Source organism: Scardinius erythrophthalmus (genome assembly GCF_964197995.2).
Source record: "Scardinius erythrophthalmus genome assembly, chromosome: 25".
NCBI classification, from domain to species: Eukaryota; Metazoa; Chordata; class Actinopteri; order Cypriniformes; family Leuciscidae; genus Scardinius; species Scardinius erythrophthalmus.
Window position 1 is genome coordinate 4236758 of NC_138245.1, and position 25708 is coordinate 4262465.

The window sequence follows — 25708 nt, forward strand, 5'->3', positions numbered from 1 at the left end:
TATATATATATATCTTAAGTTATTATTAAGTTTAGTTTATTGTCTTTTCGGAAATTCTTTTTGTGTCTGTGGCAAATACAGACAAACATCAAAAATACAAAAGTACCCTACAAAATACCATAGACATCAACAACATCCCTCTCACAACAGTAAAATCACTGCCAAAGATGTATAATGACAACTGTGACAAGGATTTATTTAACAGAGCTATATTTATATGTGTGTGTGTGTGTGTGTGTGTGTTTTTTGGTTTTTTTTTTTTTTTTTTGCAATTTCATGTAAGAGGAACAAGGAAAACAGACGAGAAAGAGTTAAATTTCATCACATGCATCATTTCCTGTATGCAGGTTTCACTGCAGGCGCCTTTTAATCATCTCCGACCCCTCCATCTCACACACATTCGTTCCCTCTTCCCCCTTTTTCCTTTCACTTCTCTCTTTCCTTCCTTCATGGGGGCTGTTCAGTGGGGCTGGACTAGTTCTTACAAGTTTCCTGCCTGCTTCACATCTGGTAGAGCTTCATCACTGATGTCCAGCGCACAAGGAGCTCGAAGAAAGCAGAGCAGAGAAACTGTCCGTCCAGGTCTTTCCTCTCATCTCCGACAACTTCTCTTTCTGGTGTCTCGTTTCAGCATGCTTTCACAGAGACTGTTGCATGAACGCAGTCCTCTATACTGACCTTGTCTTGATTTGGAGTCGAGACACAGGGTGCAATAGAAAACAGCTGTTCTTTGTTTGAATCGTGTATTGGGCTGTTTTAACTCATATGAGAAGAGTTCGTGTTGGCTGTCTGCTCGGTTTGTTGATAGCGGTGATGTAACACACTTTAAAAGAAACCGCAAAAAATCTGATGTAAGCAATGTTTGGTGGCTTGATGAAATGATAGTGTTTTCGGGGAAGTCTGTCATTTGGTGAGTGTTCTAGTAGCGATTAAACCCTGACTGTGTTTCGAACGGCTGTTTCCTACATTATTGCATTATCCTCGAGTGGAGATATTCTCTCATGTCTCGTCATGTCTGTTTCTGTGGGTTTGACACTTCTATTCCAGACAAAATATCCTAAATTAAACTTTCAAATGTTATTTTAGTTTAGTGGTAACAACTCTTATGTGTACACTAACCATTAAATGTTTGACGGACAATTTTTTGATCTAAAGGGTTCAGTGTTATTTTACTATTTTATATACTTTTATATACTATTAGCAATTACTATTGGCTTTCATTTTTATCTTTTTCATTTTAACTATAGTTAAATGTGTTTTTTTATCGTTTTGTGCTTTTGTCATTTTAATTGTCTACTATTCAGGTTTATTTTTATTTCAGTTTTAGTTCAGATTCAGTTTTTATTTAATTCCATTTAGTCATTCTAGTGATTTAACTAACTTATTTCAGTTTGTTGTCAATGTAACATTTAAAATTGTTATTTTATTTTATTTATTTCAACTAACATTAAAAAAAAAATATATATATATAGTTTTTGTTACGAAACGATAATAACCCTGCAAGGTTTATGCTTAAATTCTTGAAATTAGTTTTGTAGATGTAAAGTATAAACTTCTTTACAAAGCATACATTTAAATTACAGAATGGATTATTTGGACTGGATCAATTTGAAGTTTCAACAAGTGACAAGTGAAGTTAGTTGAAAGACTGCCTAGATTATGCAAAACTGTAATCTAAGCAGAGGGTTAATATGAAGAATATAAAATATAAAGTCATTTTGAAATTGATGATATACATAATGCAGCTCATTGAGGAGAGGTGAACTATTACTTTTTTAAGTGATCAGGCTTAGTTTTCTCATAGATTTACATTAAAGGAGGGACCCAAAGCATATCTAGAGACCAGAATCTTGAGCTCTTTTGCCTTGTAAGTAATAGTTAATAAAAACTAGTAAAAGTAGTTGGAATACAACACGGGTGTTGTGTTTTTTATTATATGTCTGAAATGAATGTCTACATGAATTCACCTCTCTCACTCTTTCTCAGTCTGTTGACAGTTTGTCCATGCGATCGGGGAACTTGAGTGTGCTGAAGAAACGCTGGGAACGACCGCCTCAGGAGAAATCTGGTCTTCAGCTGAGCGTGGCTCCTTCTGTTCCCCGCAAACCCCGCGTTCTCCCAGAACCACCTGCTTCCTCCAGCAAACCCGTGCGACTGGCCAGCCTGACCCAGGAGCCAACGTCCCATGAGAGACCTGCCAAAACAAAGGCAGACATGGAGACTAAACAAAAGAAGAGGGTAGAAGAGAAGGAAGAAAACGAATCCGCATCCGATCCATTTTCTCCATCTTCCCCTTTGGAGAAACCAGTCTTGCCTCTCAATAACCTCAAAATGATGTTTGAAAAGGGCAAAAGCAAGGTGAGAATGTCACAGATAAAATACATTACTGTACCTGCCTCTGTATTCTCTATATTTCCTGGTATGTTGTGAAACAACCCAACATAATGAATAATCATAATTATAACAGTTGCATTTTTCTTACTTACATGCCAAATACCCAGGTCCTATTTTACCTCAAAATCAAAAGAAAGAAATCCAAAATTTATTTAAATTCTCTTTAATGACAGTTAACCACATTTTCCCTGCAAATGACATTACTGCAAAGTGAAAAAATCCCATTCTCATTAACGTAATGTGAGGGGGAAATCTCACTCCCAGTACTGTAGTAGAGTAAGTAAACATAAATTAATGACAGTAAATCTAATCCTGAAGGGCAGCTGTTTACACTTAGCTTATAAAAACTGACACCCTTTACTAGTCTTTTTCCACCCTTTGTGATTCCGGTTCAATATGATCTGTTGAGAAATGGAGAAAATGGCCTCTGGGATGGACTAAATCTTAGACAACTTGATGTAGATGTTCAATTTTGAAGGTGTCATACACAGTAATGCTCAAAATTTATATATTTGTCTGGATTTTAAAGTCTTTTGGCAGAACCTCACATTAAGTATACGGAAACTGTCATTACCAGAGGAGTAATTACTCAAACCACAATTTAAATGTATTGCTGCATTGCTTAGTGTAGAACAGATGCAGGATAAGTAGGTATAACTTCTTTCTAAATGCGGGATCTTTGATGATATTGTTGAAGCTCTTGTCCGTACTTTGGCAAACATGTTAAACCAGCTCACTGACTTGAATAGACATATTAGCGGCTTTTTACTTCTGTTTTAAATGGTAGATAAGGGTGTGTTCACACTTGGCAGGTTTGGTTCATTTAAACCGAACTCTGGTGCGATTGCTCTGTTAGTTCTGTTCAGTCGTCGGAAACACCGCCTCCTTGCAGCAGATCTTCATTTGTGTGAGTGACGGAGGGGTTTTGACTCCTTTACACATTTTCTAAGCTCTTCACAAGCTCTCGACTCACTGTAAACCCTAACGCTCAAAATACTTAATTAGTTTGAGTAGGACAAACTTAAATTAAACTAATTAGTTCAGTCAAATGAACTTTTATGAGTATTTAGCACTTTCTTTTTCTTTCAAGTTCACAGAACTGATATATTTTAAGTAAACTGAACTGTTTCATTGTTTTGAGTTTTATGAAATGATTTATTTTAATTTAAACAAACTTAAGTTGAACTGAAACGGCTGGGATGTCTATTTCCCAGCATGCTTTGCCGATGGCACTTGAATGGGAGAGTAAATGCTAAAATTAAGCGTAATATAATGTTTGTTTGTTTTTGTGCAAGATTAATGTTAAGTGGTAGATTGAGTATTGATTAATGTTTCGTTATGCTAATTTAGAAGAATTTCTGCTAATAATGTTTTTTTCGGATAGTTACCATCATGGTGACAAGTGGTGCATGCGGCTTGATTTGAGAGCAAATAAAATCTTTATATTGTTGCACTCATAACATACTATCATTAGCATGATAACATAATAGTATGCTAGCAAACTAGCTTGTTAAAACTATAAGTTAATACTAATGAAAGTGTTCACATTGAGATTACATGAAGGTTTAAGTTAAATGTATGAAATAGTATACTCTGATTTTAATTGTTCTTAACTTGCAATTAAAATGAATATTTATTAACACAATGTTTTGGTCACACGACCTTCATCAGTTCCTTATCTGCTGAAACGACCTACCTAATTGGTCTTGTTATCCTACGCACCTATCACCTGCAGGTGTGCGATGGAGTTTGTTCACTAATTGTTCTTAACTTGAAATGTTTAATTGTTCTTAACTTGAAATGTTTAAGTACAAACTTAAAATCTGCCAGTTCTGCTTACTTAATCTTTGAATTCCAAAACTTAAAAAATTGAGGCAATCGATTGCTTTAAATTTTTTGAGTTCTGCTAACTTATTCGGGTTTACAGTGCTGGTAAAAATTCCTATGCACATTTAGTCCAACAGCATCGTTTTCAGTAAGTTCCGTCACAAACAAATACGTCATAAAAGCTGTTTTGTTTATTGACTACACTACAAGTGTGAACACAGTCAATTTAAGGGTCATTTCATCAGCTAACCTGTACATAACTTGATATGGATATGTGTCAGTGGATATACGTGCCCATCCCCCGTCGTCATATCCAGAGGCCAGGCATGTGCTCACATTCCCACTTAATTCCTTGGAATCTTTTGGAATGTCTCAGTTAGCAATCTCTGAAACAGTGACCGAATCTAACATTGTCTTCATAATAATCTGCAGCTTTTAGATAAGCAAAATACAAATTAGCACTGAATAAAAGCTGTCCTTTAAATTTTGATTTTGATAAGCAAAGACATTTTGATTCAATTTAAGGAGTTATTTGCCTTGATTACAGGGAAAAGATTCTCATTTCAGTTCTCTCATTTAACCTCATTCAAATCTACTTTCTTTTGGTGTGCTTTTTATCATTCTTTCTCTAACCTGTTGTCAGTCATGTCCATCACGCAAAAGCCTCCTTCTTTTCCTATTTGCTTGCTAACAGATTCACTCAGCTGAAACCATCTTTTTTCAGATCTTCCCCTCTTCCTTTGATCATTCATGCATTTTTTTACAACTCTGGTACTTGTACAACATCAGTGGCATGATGCATGAAGCTGAACGAGTGCTGGTTTAGAGTTAACAAAACCATGCAAATCCAACCTGGTTAAGATCAGCTTCAGCGGGTTCACAACACTAGCTAAAAGCGTTCTCTGTCAGGGTTTGATCTCTGAGAGTTTGTGAAGCATGTGCTGCGAACATCAGTTTGATTGACTTCTTGCGAGAAGAGATAGTTATGAAAAAGGCAGGAAAGTTTAAGAAGGCAGCTGTATAATATCTGACTGTATCAGTGCATGTGAATCAACTGAATTTATATAATAGTTTAGGTTCACAAAGAGCTCAAAAGAAAATGTAAGCTACAGTCATTTAAAAGCTATATATATTAAAGCTGGTATTTATATGTATATATTAAATGCAAAGTTTAATATTAATTGTCTATTCATATAATAATTATATGAATTACAAATAATTATAATTAATATAATAAATAATAAACAGCATGCAGAAAAAGACGGGCAATTTTGTATCTAAAATTCTTTCACTGTGAACTGCTGTAATTTAAGCCATAGGGATCAGATATATGTCCTTTGCTCACAGCTGATTGGTCCAGTTGTGGTTTGCGATCTCTAACCCAGTATAAACCCTGCTCTGGAGGTTAGCCGTGTAGTGAAAGTTGATAATGAACATCGCTAAAAACCAATCCACCTTCTTGAGCCCGAAAAACCAGAGTTTGCTGAAAATAATCTCAAATTTTCCAGGGTAGAAACTGCAACAGGCCTCTGAGCTCAAAGCTTAGTCTTGCAATAGAAAATACAATATAAACTGAAAGTGAATCACTAGTTCCTCTTCTTTAGGAGGGGTGTGATGACTACAGGGACAGCTGAGGGAAGAGCCTCTCCGTTCTGACCTTTATCCTGTTAATATTGTAAAATTAACAGATTAAGAAACTGAAAAGGTAATAACTGAAAATATAAGACATTATAAAGTTTTTTTTTTGCATTTTGCAAATGAAAATTGAGCAGGAAAATGTTACATTTTCATTTAAAAATGACACAATCGAAAAAAATAGTTTGCATTTCTCAAAGTTAATTTTGTTGTGAAAAATGACCCAATCATGTTCTTTGCCGGTTCGTGAGATTTCGCTGTTTATTTGTATTTTTAACGTGGTCCAAGTATCTTAGGTGGAGTTTGTGACTACAGCTCTGTGTCATGTTCTTTAAAATTCCCCAATCCAAAGGGGTGTGAAGCCGAGACCAGAGACAAGTGTGTGTATTGTTCCAGCACAGTGAGGCGGTTGTTGGTGGTTTCCTGCCTCCTGAACGCTGGCTGAAAACACAAAGGCAAGAGAATGCTGGAGAGATGCAGTAGATGAGTCCCTCTTTGACCATCACACATTAAAAACACTCTTCAATACAAGTCACATTCTTAGAACGGAATCTGCGTGACAAGCCGTCGATTAGCACAAACAATCATTTCACAGAGTCGTTTAGTTTGTGAAAACATTAGAGGAAAAGACATGTTTACAGGAATCCACACTGCACCAGAATAAATGTTAAAATACACACAGTTCTAGGAGTATAGGACACAAGACTTCTATGTGTTACTAGTGTAATAAGAATGCTTACTTACCTGTGCAAACCTAATAAAATACCAAGTAACACTTTATTTTAATGTGGCATTAATTGTTATAAATGCTACACGGATTTACTATATTACAAACATTGAATAATGCAACTAACACTAAGCCAAACCCTAAACCTACAGTAAGTACATGTTGTTAGTTAAGATTACTCATTCCTTATGTGTAATTACATTGTAACAATTCACATTAAAATAAAACGTAACCAAATAAAAAATTTAAAAAATCACAAAACACCTTCTACTCAAATATGTGAATGGCAAATGCAAACTCAATTTCATGGACAGTTTCCTTCTGAAATGTTTGCTTAAAATAATCATTTTACTTACCCAAATATCAATGCATCTGGTTTAATCTCACCTAAATCGTCAAACTAACACAAGAGCGCATCAGTAGTGCTTGTGTCTGCGCTTTCGTACTTGTTTCTGGCCCTAGACTTCCATTGTTCAGACTTATGCACTTACTAGGTTTTTTTTTTGTTTTTTTGTTTTTTTAATAAACTGAGAGATGAGTATAAATTCAATATTACTACATGGAGGGCTTCTGAAAAAAACTTTTTGTTGTATGCATACTGTCTTTGTCACCTTACTACTCACAAAAATGTTCTGCCACACTCAGCTATGGCAGTCCCATCTGCTTGCTTCATTTGTGTTGTATGCTGTGTGGTGATGATGTCACGAGACTGGTATGCACACACACACACACACACACACTTTAAACCCCAGCAGGTCTCTGGAGGACTATAAAACCTTCCACTGTTTGTTTCTCCATCCGTACCCTTGCCTTTCTCCTCTCTTGTTTATCACAACATCTGTCACTGCTGAAGTTCAAATTCATTTTCTTTGCTCAGAGATGAAATCAGTCTTAATTTTGCAATGGTGTTCTTTGTTTTTAATGGTGTTGTACGTCTGAGGTAGTCTTCATAACCATCTTGTTGCATTTATAGGGCTAAACTTTGCACTTTTCTTTTAATGAGGTTGTCTTGTATGAAAGAGAAATGAGGTTATAGCATAGACGGATGACTTCTCAAAAATACATAAATACATAGAGAAATGGGTAAGGGTAAGCTGTGTCACTCTACGGTATGTAAGTTGAGTATGTTGTGAAATATATGAATAGTTTACATTTCAAATACAAATGAAAGCATAAATTAGTTCAATTTAAAAACTCATTAATAATTCACACTTCATTTAAAACTATTTGCCAGACATAATTTGTATTTACTCACAAATATTACTTAGAAATATTAAATAAATCTTACATTTCTTGATATAGAAAAAAAAACATTTACAAAAACGACACATTATTTCGATAGTTAAAAAGTCTACTTTCGACATTCTAGTAACTAAGTAACTTTGCAACTAACTTTTTAACTCATTAATTTACAACTAGTCAGTAGAGTATTAGGAGACTGTTACTTTATGGCTTATAAGTTAATAAAATAAATTGACATGTAGAGCATCAAAATAAAGTGTTAGCAGATATTAAGTAGACAGTCTACTGATACTCTAATGACTGCTAGCTCACAGGTAGTTGCAAAGCAACATGTCTAAAGTGGGCTATCGAAATGAAGTGCTACCATTTTGTATCGAACTGAACACAATAATATATTGTTTCAAGTGAACCAAAGCCACGTCTCCCACTCCAATTCAGATTGATGGAATTTCCTCCTCTCTTTATTGCCATACTCATTTTTATATTTGGTTTTGTGTTCACATTGAAGTGAATTATCTTAAAGAGGAAAGTGGATGGAAAAGGAAGGGAGGAGCGGGCAAGCTTAGTTGGTGCTGTTTCCTTCTATGTCTACATGTAAATTTCCACCTTTCTGTATCAGATGCTTTCAGTCTGTCACTGGTTTACATACTGTACTTTGTACTTGATTCTTCAGGAGCAAACAGAAGTGAACAGCACCTCAGAGGACATGGACATACTAATGGCCAACAAAGGTAAATACCAAAAAACACACACAGTCAAACAAAGGTTGATTTGAAAAGAAAAGTTAAAAAGATATATTCTGTCACAGGTACGCCGAGTCTGAAGCGCAGCGCCTCTGTCAGGGACCGGATGGCCAAATATCAGTTAGCGGTCAACAGACAGGCTCCTGTTACTGTGCCACGCTCTGTGAGTATGATCACTGTGTGTACACGAACAAACAACCTTTTAGCTGATGGTGTGCATGATGATGTTAGCAGATGATAAGTGCAGTCAGATCTCTCTGTAATTTATGCAATCAGTAGAAATTAAAAGCATGTTTTTAAGCATGTGTGGTTCTTGATTCAGCCTTGAATTGAATGGGTATCTGTATAGGCTTACTAAAGTCTGAAACTGTCGTTTCAATTAGAGAAAGGACAAATTAATACCATTCCTGAAATTCTTTTTTTCTAGAAGTTGCATATGCACAGTTAAATATCATGCTCTCTTAAGTGTGAACAATATCATGGTCCAAGAAAATTAGTATAATTTTTTTTTTTGTAATAGGCCTATATGTCTGCGCAGGATGACGGGTCCTTCTAGCTATCACTACAAGCTGATTGGTCTCTGTTGCACCTGCAGCTAATGAACTTACTAATCAATATTTATAGTTATATAGTAAGTTTCAGTCAGTGTATCTTGCAGTGTGTTTTCAGCTCCACCTGTCTAGATCTGCTACGGCTCATTAATGCATGCCATTGTATGTCGTAAGATATTGGCAGAAGCAAGTCTAAGTACTTGCTCTGCAGCAGCAGCGTAGCATATAGTCCACCAAGACCCAATACATTATCATTATCATATCCATTACCAATGCTAACCTATTCTGAGAGTTGTCATGATAAACAACGGTATCTTGAAAATAAACTGCATGATAGGAATGATTCAACCAGAAATAATCGTCCCTTCTTTCATAGAATCATCCTTCCCCAGGACAACTAATGCCTCAGCATAATAATAATAATAATTTATATAGCACATGTCCAATGATCAAGGGCACTTTACAATGAAGAATCAGAAGAGAGTAGGTGTACTGTAAATACTGAGAAAATGTGTATCATGTTTCATGTTGGATTATTTTTAAAGTGTGCTGATGTGGAGCGATTGTCACTTTGATTCAGGCAAAGCCGTCAGAAAGCGAGGACAGTGTTCCCTGCGTGGATCATAAGGAGAGTTCGCCTCCTGCTGGTGATAGACAGACAGCGGTACGACACGTGCTCTCATTTCCTTCCAAAACTACAATTTAAATATACAATAAAGACTCATTTCTTTTAGTGATGTATTCAGACTGAATTTACTGTTATTTAAAAATATTATTACAATTTAAAATAGCTGTTCTCTATGTGAATACATATATATATATTACAATATATTATAAAATGTCATTTATTCCTGTGATCAAAGCTGAATTTCCAGTCTTCAGTGTCACATGATCCTTCAGAAATCATTCTAATATGAAGATTTGATGCTTTATGATTATTATCAATGTTCAAAACGTGCTGCTTTATATTTTTGTGGGAACTGTGAGACACAATCATTCAAAAATTTGGGGTAAGTAAGATTTAAAATAATAATAATACCTTTATTCCACAAGCATGTTACATTGATCAAAAGACAGTAGCAACATTTATAATGTATTTCAAAGAATAGCTATTAATTTAACTTCTAATCATAAAACAATCCTGGAAAAAAATCTATTACGTATGTATCAAAAACTGTTTTCAACTTTGATAATAATAAGAATTATGAATATTTGATCACCAATAATAATTGAGCAGCAAATCATCATATTAGAGTGATTTCTGAAGGATCATATGACACTGAAGACTGGAGTAATGATGCTGGAAATTCAGCTTTGATCACAGGAATAAATTACAGTTTACGATGTATTAAAATAGAAAAGAGCTCTTTTAAATTGTAATATTATTTCACAAAATTATTGTGTTTTTTTTATCAAATAAATGCTGCCTTGGTGAGCAGAAGAGACTTCTTTCAAAAACGTTAAAAAATCTGAATTATTCCACACTTTTGACCGGTAATAATGAATATGTTTGTCACAGCATTAAATAGTTTACCTTAATATTTAACAAGATTCCTGTTTGTCATTGTCATCATTGTTTGTTCTCTCTCTACAGAAAACACTCCCTCCATCAAATTGTGCGAAGATCAATGGTGAGTCTATTCTTTTACCGTTATAATTTTATAAATAGTGAGTTATAGTTATATGAGGGTGGTTATCAACAAAAACGGGTTGCTGCCGGTCTGCTTTGACAGGGTTGCGATCAACCATGTAATCGTACGAAATGAAGACAGAAATAAATAAGTAGGCTTCTGAAAAGAGAGCAGAAACATATTTCATAATGTGTAATTGACGTCTTTTCTTTCAACGTCTGTAATATGTCTGAAAAATACGAACGTGGTGTTTCTTCATTAAATCCAAAGTTATAGACTCTATCTAGAGAGCTGCCTTAAAGGAGAACTCCGGTCAATTTTAACATTGAGCTCATTTTTTTGTAAATTTGGAGTGCTGTCAATACAGAGAACAATGACAAAAATCGGTGTTGCCAACACCGAGTTATTCTATTTTTAAAATTTGCACCCTGTTGACTTCAATGGGGCAAGTACTAAACCTGCTTTTAGCCTCTTAACATCCTTGATGTGTCATTACAAGTGCACAGAAAATGTGAGTGATTCCTTCTGAGTGAACACGAGTGGATCTGACTGCAGTAGATGTGAAAGATATTAATAAAAATGATGTTATTTCAGCCAGCGCACATACCTGTGTTTACATCCTGTTTTCGGTCGAAGTCCATAGTAATCGATTGTCGAGTTCACGCGCGTGATCATAGGTAACTAAACCTATGCGTGTGAACTCGACAATCGATTACTATGGACTTCGACCGAAAACAGGATGTAAATACAGGTATGTGCGCTGGCTGAAATAACATCATTTTTATTCATATCTTTCACATCTACTGCAGTCAGATTCACCCGTGATCACTCTGAAGGAATCACTCACATTAGCTGTGCACTTGTAATGACACATCAAGGATGTTAAGAGGCTAAAAGCAGGTTTAAAACTTGCCCCATTGAAGTCAACAGGGTGCAAGTTTAAAAAAAAGGATAACACGGTGTAGGCAACACAGATTTTTGTCATTGTTCTCTGTATTGACAGCACTCCAAATTTACCAAAAAATTAGCTCAATGTTAAAATTGACCGGAGTTCTCCTTTAACATTTGTGGACGGATCAGACTTGGTTGGGTGTTTTTGAGGAAAAACAGAAGCACATTATAAAATCAAGGTTTTCAGAGATTTACTGAAGGCTACAGAAGCAGCTGCAGGACGCGGAGTTAAAAAAGCAAGGATGCACCTGATACTTTTGCATGCAATCCAGAGTAAAGGCTTGGAAAAATGACACAGGAGTATAGTTACAATCATTTCCACAGCTGCGGAAACACTTGTGTGCATGGACTTTTCCCTTTGCATTAATTCACTTCAGGAGAATTTTATATTCCGCTTCATACCTGTCATTGCTCTGGAAATCCTCCGTGATTTTAAACTTAGAAAAACCTCACTAAAATATAACGTTTGAACTAAATGACTTGAATAAAGATTACTTTCTTTTTGTGCTTATTTTATTGTTGATTTGTGAATTGCATGTTTTTTCTTTGTCATGGATGGAGATTACCAGTTAGATTTAAACTGCTGTGAGCAATTCATTATCAGAAGATCAGCACAGTATATAGTGTGCACTATGTAGTGATCTGTCATGTGTTTGCTTTAGGAGAGCATGTGCACACCGCGAGTCCCAGCTCTGCAAACCCTGCGTCAGAGAGCAAGGACCCTCCGAAAGTGCCCAGGGTCTGTGGACTACAAACTCATTTCTGTTTATTGATTTTTAAATGCTTATTGATTTTATTTGCATACACCGATTTAATTCTACCTGGGGTAATACATTTTTTATTAAGCAACTGATAACTAATAGTCAACTGAAGTTGATATGTGGTAACCAGAGATGGGCATAAATACATGGAAATTTATTTAAAATAAAACTACTAAATACTGTGTGCAAAAATGTGTTTAAACACAAATACAAAATAATGTGTGCATTTTTTTTTTAAATACAAATACAGTATTTTGAAAATAGACAAAATACATGTGAAATTGGCCATCCAGTGCAGGGATAGGTCACAGTGAATGAAGAAACTACATAGGCCTTGACTTTTAATTCCAACTCTCTGCCCTCTCAGTCTTTCTTTCTTTCTTTCTTTCTTTCTTTCTTTCTTTCTTTCTTTCTTTCTTTCTTTCTTTCTTTCTTTCTTTCTTTCTTTCTTTCTTTCTTTCTTTCTTTCTTTCTTTCTTGCTGGCAATTACAAATAAACTTATGCAAAATAGCAGCCATTTATATACTTATTCCTAACACTATTAAACACTATTAAAACTTAATACTGTATGTAAAACTGTGGGAACCTTTTCTCCTATCTAGCAAAGAATATGGATGGGCAATATGACCAAAATCTTAATTTTACTTCACAGTAACAATATATATCATGGTTTCACAATTCTCAATATCAGTTTTGATTCCACAGCAAAAACTGAATTTCAAACTCTTTTGAGGCTTTTTTTTTTTTTTTTTTTTGCAGGTAGTCCAATGCTTTTTAAATATAGTAATTTTATATTTATTTTATGTAAAGTTTATTTTTTTCTATAAGTTTATTAAAATTAGAAAGTTTATCTAAAATGTAAAATTAGAATTCATTTAGATTCATTTGACACTATTTACCCAAAAATAAAAGTATATTTATAAATAATAAAACTAAAAGCTGAAGATGTTTTGGTGTATAATTCATCAGTGCTTGTGTGAACTAGTTGATGCACGAAACTAGTACCCTGATAAAGAGGTTGACTGGCAAAAAGTATTTTATGTATTTTGAAAATACAAAAATACTCATCTTAAATGTATTTAAATACATCCCTGGTGGTAGCGTGTAGAATATGAACATTAAATTAATTTAAAGATTTTGGGACAGTCTGCTAACTGCCGGTATGAAATAGGAGATTTTATGCCATAGAAATCTGATATTCATTCTGATTGCATTGCAAAAGAGATGTTTATAACCCTTGTGTTTCCCTGGACAGAAATTTAATCCGCCTATCCAGGAAAGATGTGTGTGCTGCCAAAAGACTGTTTATCCGGTGGAAAAACTTATTGCCAACCAGCAGATTTACCACAAGACTTGCTTCCGCTGTGCCTTTTGTAGTACCAAACTCAGGTATCTTTTGTCCTTATTTATTTATTTATTTATTTATTTATTTAAGTCCCCCTGTTGTCACCAAAATTACATATTTAATAATTTTTTTCTTTGAAAACAAATTCTTTATGTCTTAAAATAGCTTGAATGTTACTCTACACCCTTGCCTAATTTAGTATACGCTGTTCTATGAATATGCAATAGAACAAAGTCAAATAGAAACTGTAAATGGTGGCAAAAAACATATTAATCATATATATTAACACATTCATTTTGACAGCCTTAAGCCCTATTCGGACGGGATTAGCTTTACAAGAGTAGATGGAGTAATGTAATTTCACCACAGGATGTCTTTATTAATAATGGCCAATTCGCACGGGATAAGAAATGTCAGTAACACAAGCAGAAGTGGGAGGGGTAACTCGATTTCCGCACCGCCGTCCCCCTCCTGTCGTCATGTGTGTATAACGTTGCTTCCTGATATCAGCGCAAACACATATAGGGTCCTATTTTAACAATCTAAGCACATGGTCTAAAGCGCACGGCGCAAGTGCACTTAGAGCGTGTCTGAATCCACTTTTGCTATAGTTTAACGATGGGAAAAATGGTCGGCGCTACCGGCGCATGGTCTAAAAGGGTTGTCCCTATTCTCTTAATGAGTAATGGGCGTGTTTTGGGATTTATGTGTGTTTAACCAATCAGAGTCTCATCTCCCATTCCCTTTAAATGCCATTTGCACTCGTGCCATGGCGGATTCGCTATTTACATGACGGAATTTGATAGTGGATAGACCGAACGCGTCTCCAGAGCGCAAACAGATCTGCTCGTGCGCGAGGTAAAAGTGTGCAAGCAGATCATATACGGGACAAGCCGGATTCACCATATATTTATGTACACAATAATAATCTTGTACATTGTAATCCTTTTATTTTAAATATTTGGCATGTTTGTGTGCTGCTAACACGCTCATTAAATAACAAAAAAAATATAGCGCCATTGACTTTAAACCAGGTTTCATTTGGTCAATGGCACAGTCTTTTTTTATGTTGCCTCAAAACAGAAATACCTGATGGGCGCAAATGCATTTGCTATTTAAACAACTTGGCTCAGAACGTGAAAATAATAACTGCGTCGGGCTAAAACCAGCAAAAAACACTTGCGTCGCGCTTGGTGCTGCATTGTGCGGGGTGTAAGATAGGGCCCATAACCTATATATATGTATATATAAGACAGTTAGGTCCGGTCAAATGATGTATTGATTAAATACAGATTGGATTATGTTGGTAATAGGCTTTCGTGCCTCAAACAAGTGCTTTCGACCTTCTTTTTGATCTGAATTGTGTGTGGAAAACACTTGAGTTTTGCCACAGACTTGACGTCCCAGCATCTAGAACGCAACTCAATGCTTTTCAAGTGCATCCATACTTGAAAACCACAGAAAACTTATTTCGTTTTTTATTTTTCTGGACCTTTTTACAGAAGGTAAAAGTTGCTGTAAAATTTACTGATATTGTCCATAATGATAACTGAGACTGCACATTCGGACGGGACTAAAATCACTGAGAAGCTCTGGTAATTACTTTACCCCACCTCTCCATGTTAAACTAATCCCGTCCGAATAGGGCTATATATATAAAAATAAGTAGTCAATATTAGTTAAAATCCTGAGGAGGTCAGATTTTAGATATCCTGCATGTAAAAATAAAATGTCCTTGTCATTTCAGCTTGCTGTCTTATGCTTCCCTGCATGGCAGCATCTACTGCAAACCTCACTTCAGTCAGCTTTTCAAGTCTAAGGGCAACTATGATGAGGGCTTTGGCCACCGACCGCATAAGGAAATGTGGACACCACGAACAAACGACGAGGAACCCGAGGGGAGTGAAAACTCAAAGCCCTTCGTGGCAGAGCCTGTGAAGCCTACAGAACAACCAAAGCCCAAAGCGGAGGAGTCACGACAAGCCAAATACACTGACACGACTGCAGCTCAAGAGACCAGGAATCATGTGACCAGCTCCACGGAAAAACCACAAACCACCTCTGTGGAAACCAGAAAACTGAGAGTCGCGTGGCCACCTGCTGCAGACAGTGATGGAAGCGCCAAAGTCTCCAGTCCAGTCGCTGAAGTCGTGAAGAGTCCATCCAAGCTTTTCCGAGCAAAGTGGCCTCCGGAGGAAGAAGCTCCACCTGCTCAGAAGAGCTCAGAAAAAGCAGAACTGAGAAGCCTGAGACGAAGCTCGTCCCTCAGAGAGCGCAGCCGGCCCTTTTCTGTGGCACCAAGCCTGACATTAACCAATAATCCACAGCAAGAGGCTCCTTCAGTCAGACGAGGCTCGCTGGAGGAGCTACGCTCGCTGTCCAAGGCGAAAACAGACAAAACTGAAGTCAAAATCCCAGATAAAGAGGTGAAAATCCCTGATAAAGAGGTGAAAATCCCAGATAAAGAGGTGAAAATCCCTGATAAAGAGGTGAAAATCCCTGATAAAGAGGTGAAAATCCCAGATAAAGAGGTGAAAATCCCAGATAAAAAGACAAAGGACACTGACAGCCAATTCAAAGAGGATGCGGAGAGTCCGGTCAAGATGGAGAGTAAGGAGAAGGTGCCCTCTTCCATTCTCAAAGTGGCACAACAAACCAAAAAAGAGGCTGGTCCCAAACAAACAAATGAGGAGTCTCAGCCAAAACAAACAAAAAAAGAGCCAGAGGAAATTCAGCCAAAACAAACAAAAAATGAAGCTGATCTACAACAAACAAATAAGGAGTCTCAGCCAAAACTAACAAAAAAAGAGCCCGAGCCACAACAGCAGAGGGGTTCGAAAGCTCGTGTGGAGGATGAGGAGAAACTGATGACAAACTCCAAGACTTTCCCTGAGCTCCAGGACACATCCTCTCCACCTGTGGAAGAAAAAGCCCACCGGAAATCCCAGGACGTGGGCTTCTGGGACGGGGAGGAGGCCGAGGAGGCCCTGACCGTGGAGGAGATGATCAAGAGGAATCGCTACTATGAAGATGAAGATGACGATGAGGAGGAAGTGGCAATTGTTTGACAATATATGTCATTAATCCCTTCCAACTTTTATTTAGCCTGAAAATATAAATTGTAGATCTGAAAAACCAACATAATAAAAAAACAAGTACTTTCTTATAACCAAGTAAGTATATATATACAGTATATACTGTATATGTGTGTGTGTGTGTGTGTGTGTGTGTGTGTGTGTGTGTGTGTGTGTGTGTGTGTGTGTGTGTGTGTGTGTGTGTGGTACTGTACATCTTTTTCTCTGGACCTCTTTCTTATAAGAGCTTGAAAGTATTTTTTTCCTTGCCTTTTATGTTTTATTTTGATTGCTGAAAATTATAAAAATGACTTGTTTACGAAAAAGTTTTTAAAAATCATTATTATTGTTTCTTAATCTAAGAATCTGTGTTGATCCCAGTTAATTAACAAATCTAAAGAATCATATTATTCTCAGCCTTTGACGGTTAATCAGTAAGCCAAACACATTTTGATTAGTCTTCTAGCCCATATTTTAAAGCATTTTCCACTGTTTTAAAGATTATTGGACAATTACACAATAAACATTACCAAAACATGACCAAACTAGAGGTATAATGTGCATAATTTCAGTTTTATGTTGAATGATCATTGAGCATAATATGTGTAATTATAAAGAGTACATAAATGAAGATACATAATGCCAGCAAGCATTTTCTTGTCACCCAATTTGCAAGTTTTCTTGTCACACAGTTATAAAACATCATTTGCAACCTTTATAATACTGCCATCTAGTGTTAAACTCGAAACCACCTCAGGTCTGAGTCGAGACCGTGGCCAAAACAGGGCGAGTTTCAGAAGCTAGAAGGTCAAAAACAATATTTCTGGTTGTTGACTAAGTGCCCGTGTAATGCAATTCTGTCATATTTGCATTATTTTAGGCAAAATAGAAGAAAATCATACAGTTACAGGAGTGAGCAGAGAATATGTTTTTTGATAAGTGATCAGTGTTTCTCAGTCATGGTTCTGGAGTCTATGAACAAGAATAAGCTGCACTTTTTACAGGATTGCTCACAGCTATCTAGAATAAATTGGCACGCTTCCTGTCAGCACACAATTATAAGATTGTCGTTGCCATCTAACAAACTAAACAAATTAAAATACTGAGTATTAAATGCTCCTTCAATAAAACAGCAGAAGCATGTGATGTGTCTAAATGAAACTCTAAATCCCAACATAATATAACGATAACATGTTTGCATTAAAAATAATTTATAGACATATTAACAACTGCAGAAGGAAATATAATATCCTGTTAGATTTTGTATGCATAAGGAAAAGATGGAGGATCTTCAGATTTAAATTTTGTTAAGCCTTTCTGTACTCTTTATATTTCTCCAATAAAAAAGAAATAAAAATAGTTTATAGACAGTAATAACTGCATCATTTTAAAATGGTGACTTTTACACATGAACTTTTTAACTCGCATGTTATAAAAGCTTAATAAATCATTCATACTTATTTGAATCAAAATCAGATTCATTATTTAATCATGATGCAGAAATATTGTATATTCAGTGAGATTGAAGGGTGTTGTGTTTGTGTTTATGCTCACTAATGTAATGTTTCATGACTTATGTCACTTTTCTTACGGCGAATCCTCTGTTAAAAGACAGGTTGTGATGCAAAAGGCCACAACTTGTTTATTCATGAGATATTATGAATCATTTCATTCCAATATTAGTTACATGTGAACCTTAAACTTGGTTGAACAGTTATAAACCTTACCTGTGAAAGTGGACAGAGTTCACAGGGCTGCCATGGACTCCCATTGGCGAGGAATAATGATAATAATATTAAGACAAGTAACAATTAAAATAGGGACTACAGAACCTTTAGTGCTTGGCCCATAACCACATAATTATGTTAATGTGAAAAATATAAAGAAAATGTGTACAGCCTCAATCAGAAGTTACAGTAGCAAATTGTTTAACATTACTGATGTGACTACATTTCTGTCTCTGTACATCTCATTTAAAGGTGGTATCAGTGATTTCAGGCCCAAAAATATTTTTATCACATTCATCTAATCTTTCCTAACGATCCGCTAGCTGCCCGCCCCATAAGCATGCCGTCAAAAAAACGCGTCTCTGTAGGCAGCCTAGGCTCTGAGATCTGCACACAAAAACAAATGGTTTAGCCAAACACTCAAAACCAAAACAAATAGTGTTTCGACCAATCACCGACAGGGGGAGGGTGTTGTGAGGTTTTGAGCCAGCTTTTTCTTCAGCTCTGACTTTGCGTGCAGCCGTGCACGAGCACAAAACCTCACAACACCCTCCCCCTGTCGGTGATTGGTTAGAACACTATTTGTTTTGGGTTTGAGTGTTTGGCTAAACCATTTGTTTTTGTGTGCAGATCTTAGAGCCTAGGCTGCCTACAGAGACGCGTTTTTTTGACGGCATGCTTATGGGGCGGGCAGCTAGCGGATCGTTAGGAAAGATTAGATGAATGTGGTAAAAATATTTTTGGGCCTGAAATCACTGATACCACCTTTAAATTACCACTGTAACTCAGCTTTCTCTCAACCTCCTGTCGCATTCGGGTCAGTTTTGAATACAAATTTCTTTTAAAAATCCATACTAATTAAGATGTTCAGTATTACTGACTTCCAGGCAGGTGTGTTTGAGGGCCGGTTGGAGATGAAATCTGCTGGACGTCGGATTGGACAGCTCCATGAGTGCTCCCGTATTTGCTCCATGAGCATTCTCTGCTATAGCCGCAAGAAAATTGTGTCCTCACAATGCTCACAACATGAGAATGTGCGTGGTCCTTCCTTGAATACAAGTCCAAGCATGTCCCTCCTTACTATACTCACACTCAAAAAAATACCTCATCAGACATAAAATTATTACATTAATAAAGCTGTTTATTCACTTTTGTGAGTGTAGGAGAAGATAGAATTACAGTAGCCTATATACTGTATATGTAGCCTATATATATATTGCTTTGTCCCAAAGATAAAATACATTCTATTTTATATTATTAATGAAAGGGATGTTTTTAGGAGCTCACCAATACAGTTTGTTCAGAAATGACTACAGTTATATAACAGCTTTACACATAGTAATGATCAATTAAAGTTCCACAAAAACACCTCTGATGTCATGTAAAAGGAACAAATTTTGCAAACAAATTATATTATTCTTTATAAAGTATTCATAATGATGCACCACAGTCCCCCAAATGCAGATGCCACTGGAAATTATGCATTCATTAAGCCTCACATTTCTGAGCGTACAGAGAATTTAATCCACATCACTCAATATATTTTCCTGAGTTATGCATCCGAGGAAAGAATGGTGTGAATGTTGAATTCATGCCCGTCACGCATATGCCTCACAATCACTGCAGGCTCTTCCATTCATTTTTTAATATTGCTAATGTGTTTTCCCCACATCCTGTGGTTAGCGTTACAGTATAGGATCACGCAATCTGCTGCTCACCAGCTCTGTGAAGCGAGACGGACACTGAAACCCACGCATCCTACTTTTTCTGGGCACCTTTTGTCACGACGTGCCAGACCTTTAATTGCAGGCATAAAGTCTAGGCTGCAGGGATGATGTACGTATTTTTGTAGGTCAAAATCTGGAAACAACTTGCATTTTAGCACTTATGGTTTCATCGCCCTGAAGTCAATGGGTTTTTGTTAAATACCTGAAATAAGGTCTATGGTGAACACAAGCTCAAGATATTTTCATGTTTTATTCGTAGACAGTGAAAACTAACGCCATGCTTCCTAATGATTTCTCCCAAGGGTAGCATGTACAGGGTGAAAAGCAACGGTCCTAGTACTGAGCCTTGCAGTACTCCACACTGAACTTGTCATCGACTAGTCCACTTTCACAGCCTCGTTGTGTTTTATAATTGCGCTTTTGCAAACTAACTCAAAATTTCAAGGAAATTGTTTTTCAATAAAGACTGAAAGAGTTGTCTGAAGCTTAATGATAGTGACACTGAAGTTATGCGACCGTAGTGTAGTTCATTTATAGCCGGAGTTTAGCTTTAGTTTAGCTTGAGTTTAGTTTGCATTTAATCTGTTTGTTTGTTAAATTGTCCTGTTTAGGGGCTGGTAAATGTCACTACAATAACAGAGTGACAGACTGGTGTGCAACCATACGTCATTCATTCAAGTTCAGCATGCATGGTAAAGCAAATCATTTTGCAACATTAAAAAAATGTCTGTAAAGTTTGATATCAGAATTTGAATCCATCTAAAACAAAATAGCACTGATTATTTCAATGGGGTGCGCTTCATTACTGGTCATTAGATGCTCCCAGTACATGTTTGTATGGAGGACGTCTCTACTTGTTAGTGCCCACAAGCAATTTGGAAGATCCAAATACAGTACTATATTTACTTCACCTGATCTTCCATTACAGATGTGAGAGGACATTCTTCCTTTCATATGGGTCAAATACTACTTTTCCAATTAACATGCAAAATGCATCTCTTTTACATTCATCTCTTTTATGTTCAACACTGTAAAAAAAATCCCGTTGTTTTTACGGAAAAAAACTGGCAGCTGTGGTTACCAGAACAATACTGTAAAAAACACATCAAACCGTAAACATACTTACGAGTTACATGTAAATTTAACATTTTAAACATGTATATTTAACATTGGATTTCAGTAATTTGATATATTTTTAATTTACCGACCTATTTAAGTATTAAAATCTGCCTTGTACCATAGTATTACACTGACAAACCAACAACCACAGCAATAATGCATCACATGATTAATCAAGGCTCATCACAAGTAGTTCTTCCACAAGAAAGTTAGTATTAATATATAGAAGCTGCACAGTGTCATTCACACAAACATTAAACACCATCATGGTAACACACATGAAATTTTAAAAATACAATAAACATTAATTTAACAACATTAAATGTAACATAAAACCCTAATGTACATAACTGATTAGAAAAAAACTAAGAAAACTATGACGAATGAAATTTCAACAAAAATAAATAAAATGTGAAGTGTCACGCAGGGAATTGTGGGAATGTCAATTTACGTTTTTTTCACTGTAAATTCTACAATGCCTTGTTCGTTTTTACTTCCAAAATTTAACGGTATTTTACAGTAAAATTACATTAAATGTACCGTTAGATCTATCACAGTTATTTACCGTATATAGTAAGGAAACTTTCTGTTAACCAATTAACAGTTTTTCACTGTAGCATTTTTACAGTCTTTTACTGTTAAAATCACGATCATTTTTTACAGTGAACGAAGCGCCTAAATTATAAATATCTTTTAATGTTTCTAACTCACTTAACATGAGCAACTAAACACTGGATTAAAAAAAAAAAAAAAAATATGCCTAATGGTTTGCATTCATGTTTCTATAATAGAATCAGAATCAGAAAGAGCTTTATTGCCAAGTGTGCTTGCACCCACAAAGGATTTTTTCTTGGTACTGAAGCTTCCAGTGCACATATACAAATACAAATACAACAAGAAACATAGTAATACAAATTCTAAGAATAAAATATATTTAAAAAAATATATAAAAATAGTATAAAAGTAAAAAAGTAGGGTCACAGTTGGGTTTAGTCCGAATAAACATTTACAGATTATGAACATATTTACAGTATTTTGAGTAGTATGAATAATATAAATATAAATATCACCTGAGTTAGAGAATATTGCACTAGACAGTGGGAGTATTGCACTTACAGGCATATGCCTTGGGGGGCATGTTAAGTGTTCAGAAGGGAAATGGCCTGTGGAAAGAAACTGTTCCTGTGCCTGGATGTTCTTGTGGCCGTGATCTCTGTCGCCGTCCTGACGGTAACAGTTCAAACAGGGGGTGTCCAGGGTGAGTGGAGTCTGTGATGATTTTACCTGCTCTCTTCCTCACTCTGGAAGAGTACAGATCCTGGAGGGTTGGCAGGGGGGCACCAATAATCCTCTCTGCAGTCCGGACTGTCCGTTGTAGTCTGCTGGTGTCCAATTTGGTAGCTGAACCAAACCAGACAGTGATGGAAGTGCTTAAAACAGACTCAATGACGGCTGAGTAGAACTTCTTCAGCTGGCGAAGGAAGTACAGTCTCTGCTGGGCCTTTTTCACAATGGAGTCAATGTGATTTGCCCACTTCAGGTCCTGAGAGATAGAGCCCAGGAACCTGAATGACTCCACTGCTTCCACAGTGCTGTTCATGATGGTGAGAGGGGGGAGTGCTGGGGATTTTCTCCTGAAGTCCACGATCATCTCCACTGTTTTGAGCGTGTTCAGCTCAAGGTTGTTATAGCTGCATCAGACAGCCAGCTGTTCAACCCCCAGTCTGTAAGCAGACTCGTCACCATTTTGGATGAGACCGATGACAGTGGTTCGTCTGCGAATTTCAGGAGCTTGACAGAGGGGTCTTTAGAAGTGCAGTCATTAGTGTACAGGGAGAAGAGCAGTGGGGAGAGAACGCATCCTTGGGGGGCACCAGTGCTGATGGTGAGGGTCCTGGATGTGAGTTTCCCCAATCTCACTAGCTGCTGCCGGTCCGTCAGGAAGCTGGAGATCCACTGACAGATTGAGGATGGCATGGAGAGCTGAGTCAGTTTGGCTGTGAGAAGATCAGGGATGATGGTATTGAAGGCCGAACTGAAGTCCACAAATAAGATCCGTGCATAAGTCCCAGGTCTGTCAAGATGTTGCAGGATATAGTGCAGTAGTCCCATGTTGACTGCATCATCCACAGACCTGTTTGCTCTGTAAGCAAACTGAAAGGGATCCAGCAGTGATGTCCTTCAGATAGGCCAACACCAGTCTTTCAAACGACTTCATGACCACAGACGTGACAGCGACAGGTCTGTAGTCATTAAGTCCAGTGATTTTAGTTTTTTTGGGAACCGGAATGATAGTGGAGCGTTTGAAGCAGCAGGGAACTTCCAAGCGGCAACATTCTAATCTGAAAAATGAAGCCTACCCGGAAGTGCGAAAAACTGCAATACATCGAAAATCCGCTAGGGGCAGGTCCTAAAAGGGAGGAAATGTCCATAGACCCCATGTTAAAATGTCCGTTTTCACAGCATAAATTCATACATTTTTTTCTTACTCGTTAGTTTAGGTCGTATTTAGATATAAAATGTATGACAAATAAGGGCGTGGTTAACAGCTTGATTGACAGCTTAGGCTGTGCCAAGTAGAATGTCAACATAAGAAGCGCCATTTTTTAACACAGTTGAATACTACTGTTTCTGTATCATGAAATGTAGTTTTAAGAGTTTTTCAGGCGAGAATGTAGTTGTTTAAAGCTCAAATCTGTGGTTTATTTAAAGATTTATGAAAATTGTATCCAGTTGTGAGATCCAGCGATGACCGGGCGCTCGGCGTTCATGTACCCCGCCTGGAACAGCCTATCCTCGGCTAGTCGTTCTGGCGTTTTCCGCGGACTCTGGCGTCTCTGTAGTGGTTAAACATGAGATATAATTCGTCTTGTGTATATCTAACGGGCGATTTTTGGTCTCGTGAAATCTATCATTTGTTCCCTGGGCAATCGTTTTGGCTGTGGGGAAGTTTCATAACTTTATAAGCTATTTAACTTTACCGTTGTATGGTTAGACTAGAGCGCTGCGATTTTGTATGTTTGACTCAATTGTTTGCTTTATTTGTATAGCTTCTTGTACCTTTTACTTATACTTTTATAATAGCTAATATTGATAAAACTGAAATTTAACAAAAAGAGACTGGATTGAGTTTTGTAATTTTACATTTTAATACAACGAAGATGATCTGTAATGTTGTTTACTGCAACATCTGTTGTTTAGTACAAATGCACATATTACCTGGACCATATTAAAATGTTTAATATTTTTAAAACGAAAAGAGGCAGGTTTGTGTTTTATATTTCGTTTTGTTATAAATAGGCAAACGTTATATGCAGTGAATATAATCAATACGCGTTGCCTGAACCACATTTGTGTGGCTATAATGTTTAAGATTTCTTTAAATGAAAACGAAAAGAGTTAGTATGGTGTTTTATAACATATTTCGTTGCCTAAAATATACACAGAGATAACCGGAGTAGCAGAGCGAGCTGAGTGATGCGCGCTGCGTCAGAAGGTGGGCGGGGTTAGGATTTCCCAAGATTTTCCAAGATGGCGCCGCCCATACCCCCATAAACGGCTTCAAACCCGTTCTTCAGAAAGTCTATGGGTGACGTCACAGACGCTTTGTCCATATTTTTTACAGTCTATGGGAACTTCACACTGCTCCAATGATCTGTTGAAGATCTACGTGAAGACTGGGGCCAGTTGGTCAGCGCAGGCTTTTAGACAAGCAGATGAGATGCCGTCTGAGCCTGAAGCTTTCCTAGTCTTCTGTTTTTTGAAGACTCGGCTCACGTCCTCCACACAGACCTTAAGCTCAGGTTTGATGGCAGAAGGGGGGAGGAGAGGGGTTGCAGGAGGTGATGGTGGATGTGTGAAGTGCACATCAGAGAGGGTGTGAGGTGTGAGTCTGGGCTTCTCAAACCTGCAATAGAATGCATTGAGAGTGTCAGCCAGTTGTTGATTCTCCACAGATGGAGGGAATGGTGATTTGTAGTTGGTGATGTTCTTCAGGCCTCTCCAGACTGATGCCGGGTCGTTGGCTGAAAACCAACTTTTTTTTCCAGCTTTTCAGAGTAGCTTCTTTTAGCAACTCTGATCTCCTTTGTCAGTCTGTTTCTGGCCTGGTTATACAAGTTTTTATCCCCACTTCTGTAAGCATCCTCTTTGGCATGACGAAGCTGTTTGAGTTTCCCTGTAAACAATGGTTTATCATTAGTGAATGATAAGAATGTCTTGGTAGGAATGCATGTATCCTCACAGAAACTGAT

General features: G+C 36.9%; 1 protein-coding gene across 4 annotated transcripts in view; it reads left to right on the forward strand.

Annotated features, from left to right (window-relative positions):
- lima1b (LIM domain and actin binding 1b) overlaps positions 1-17424 on the forward strand; it is a 31197-nt gene extending 13773 nt beyond the window's left edge. The window contains exons 1-9 of one of the 4 annotated variants that reach the window (XM_081357852.1): positions 384-572; positions 1987-2358; positions 8499-8556; positions 8634-8731; positions 9700-9783; positions 10714-10750; positions 12364-12440; positions 13719-13852; positions 15556-17424. In XM_081357852.1, coding sequence (XP_081213978.1) covers positions 450-572; positions 1987-2358; positions 8499-8556; positions 8634-8731; positions 9700-9783; positions 10714-10750; positions 12364-12440; positions 13719-13852; positions 15556-16876 — 2304 coding nt within the window. In that variant the 5' untranslated portion in view covers positions 384-449 and the 3' untranslated portion in view covers positions 16877-17424. Of the gene's footprint in view, positions 1-383; positions 911-1986; positions 2359-8498; positions 8557-8633; positions 8732-9699; positions 9784-10713; positions 10751-12363; positions 12441-13718; positions 13853-15555 lie in introns of those variants that run through there. The other 3 variants (XM_081357854.1, XM_081357853.1, XM_081357851.1) reach the window with 3 other exon arrangements.
- The last annotated feature ends 8284 nt before the right edge of the window (positions 17425-25708 follow it).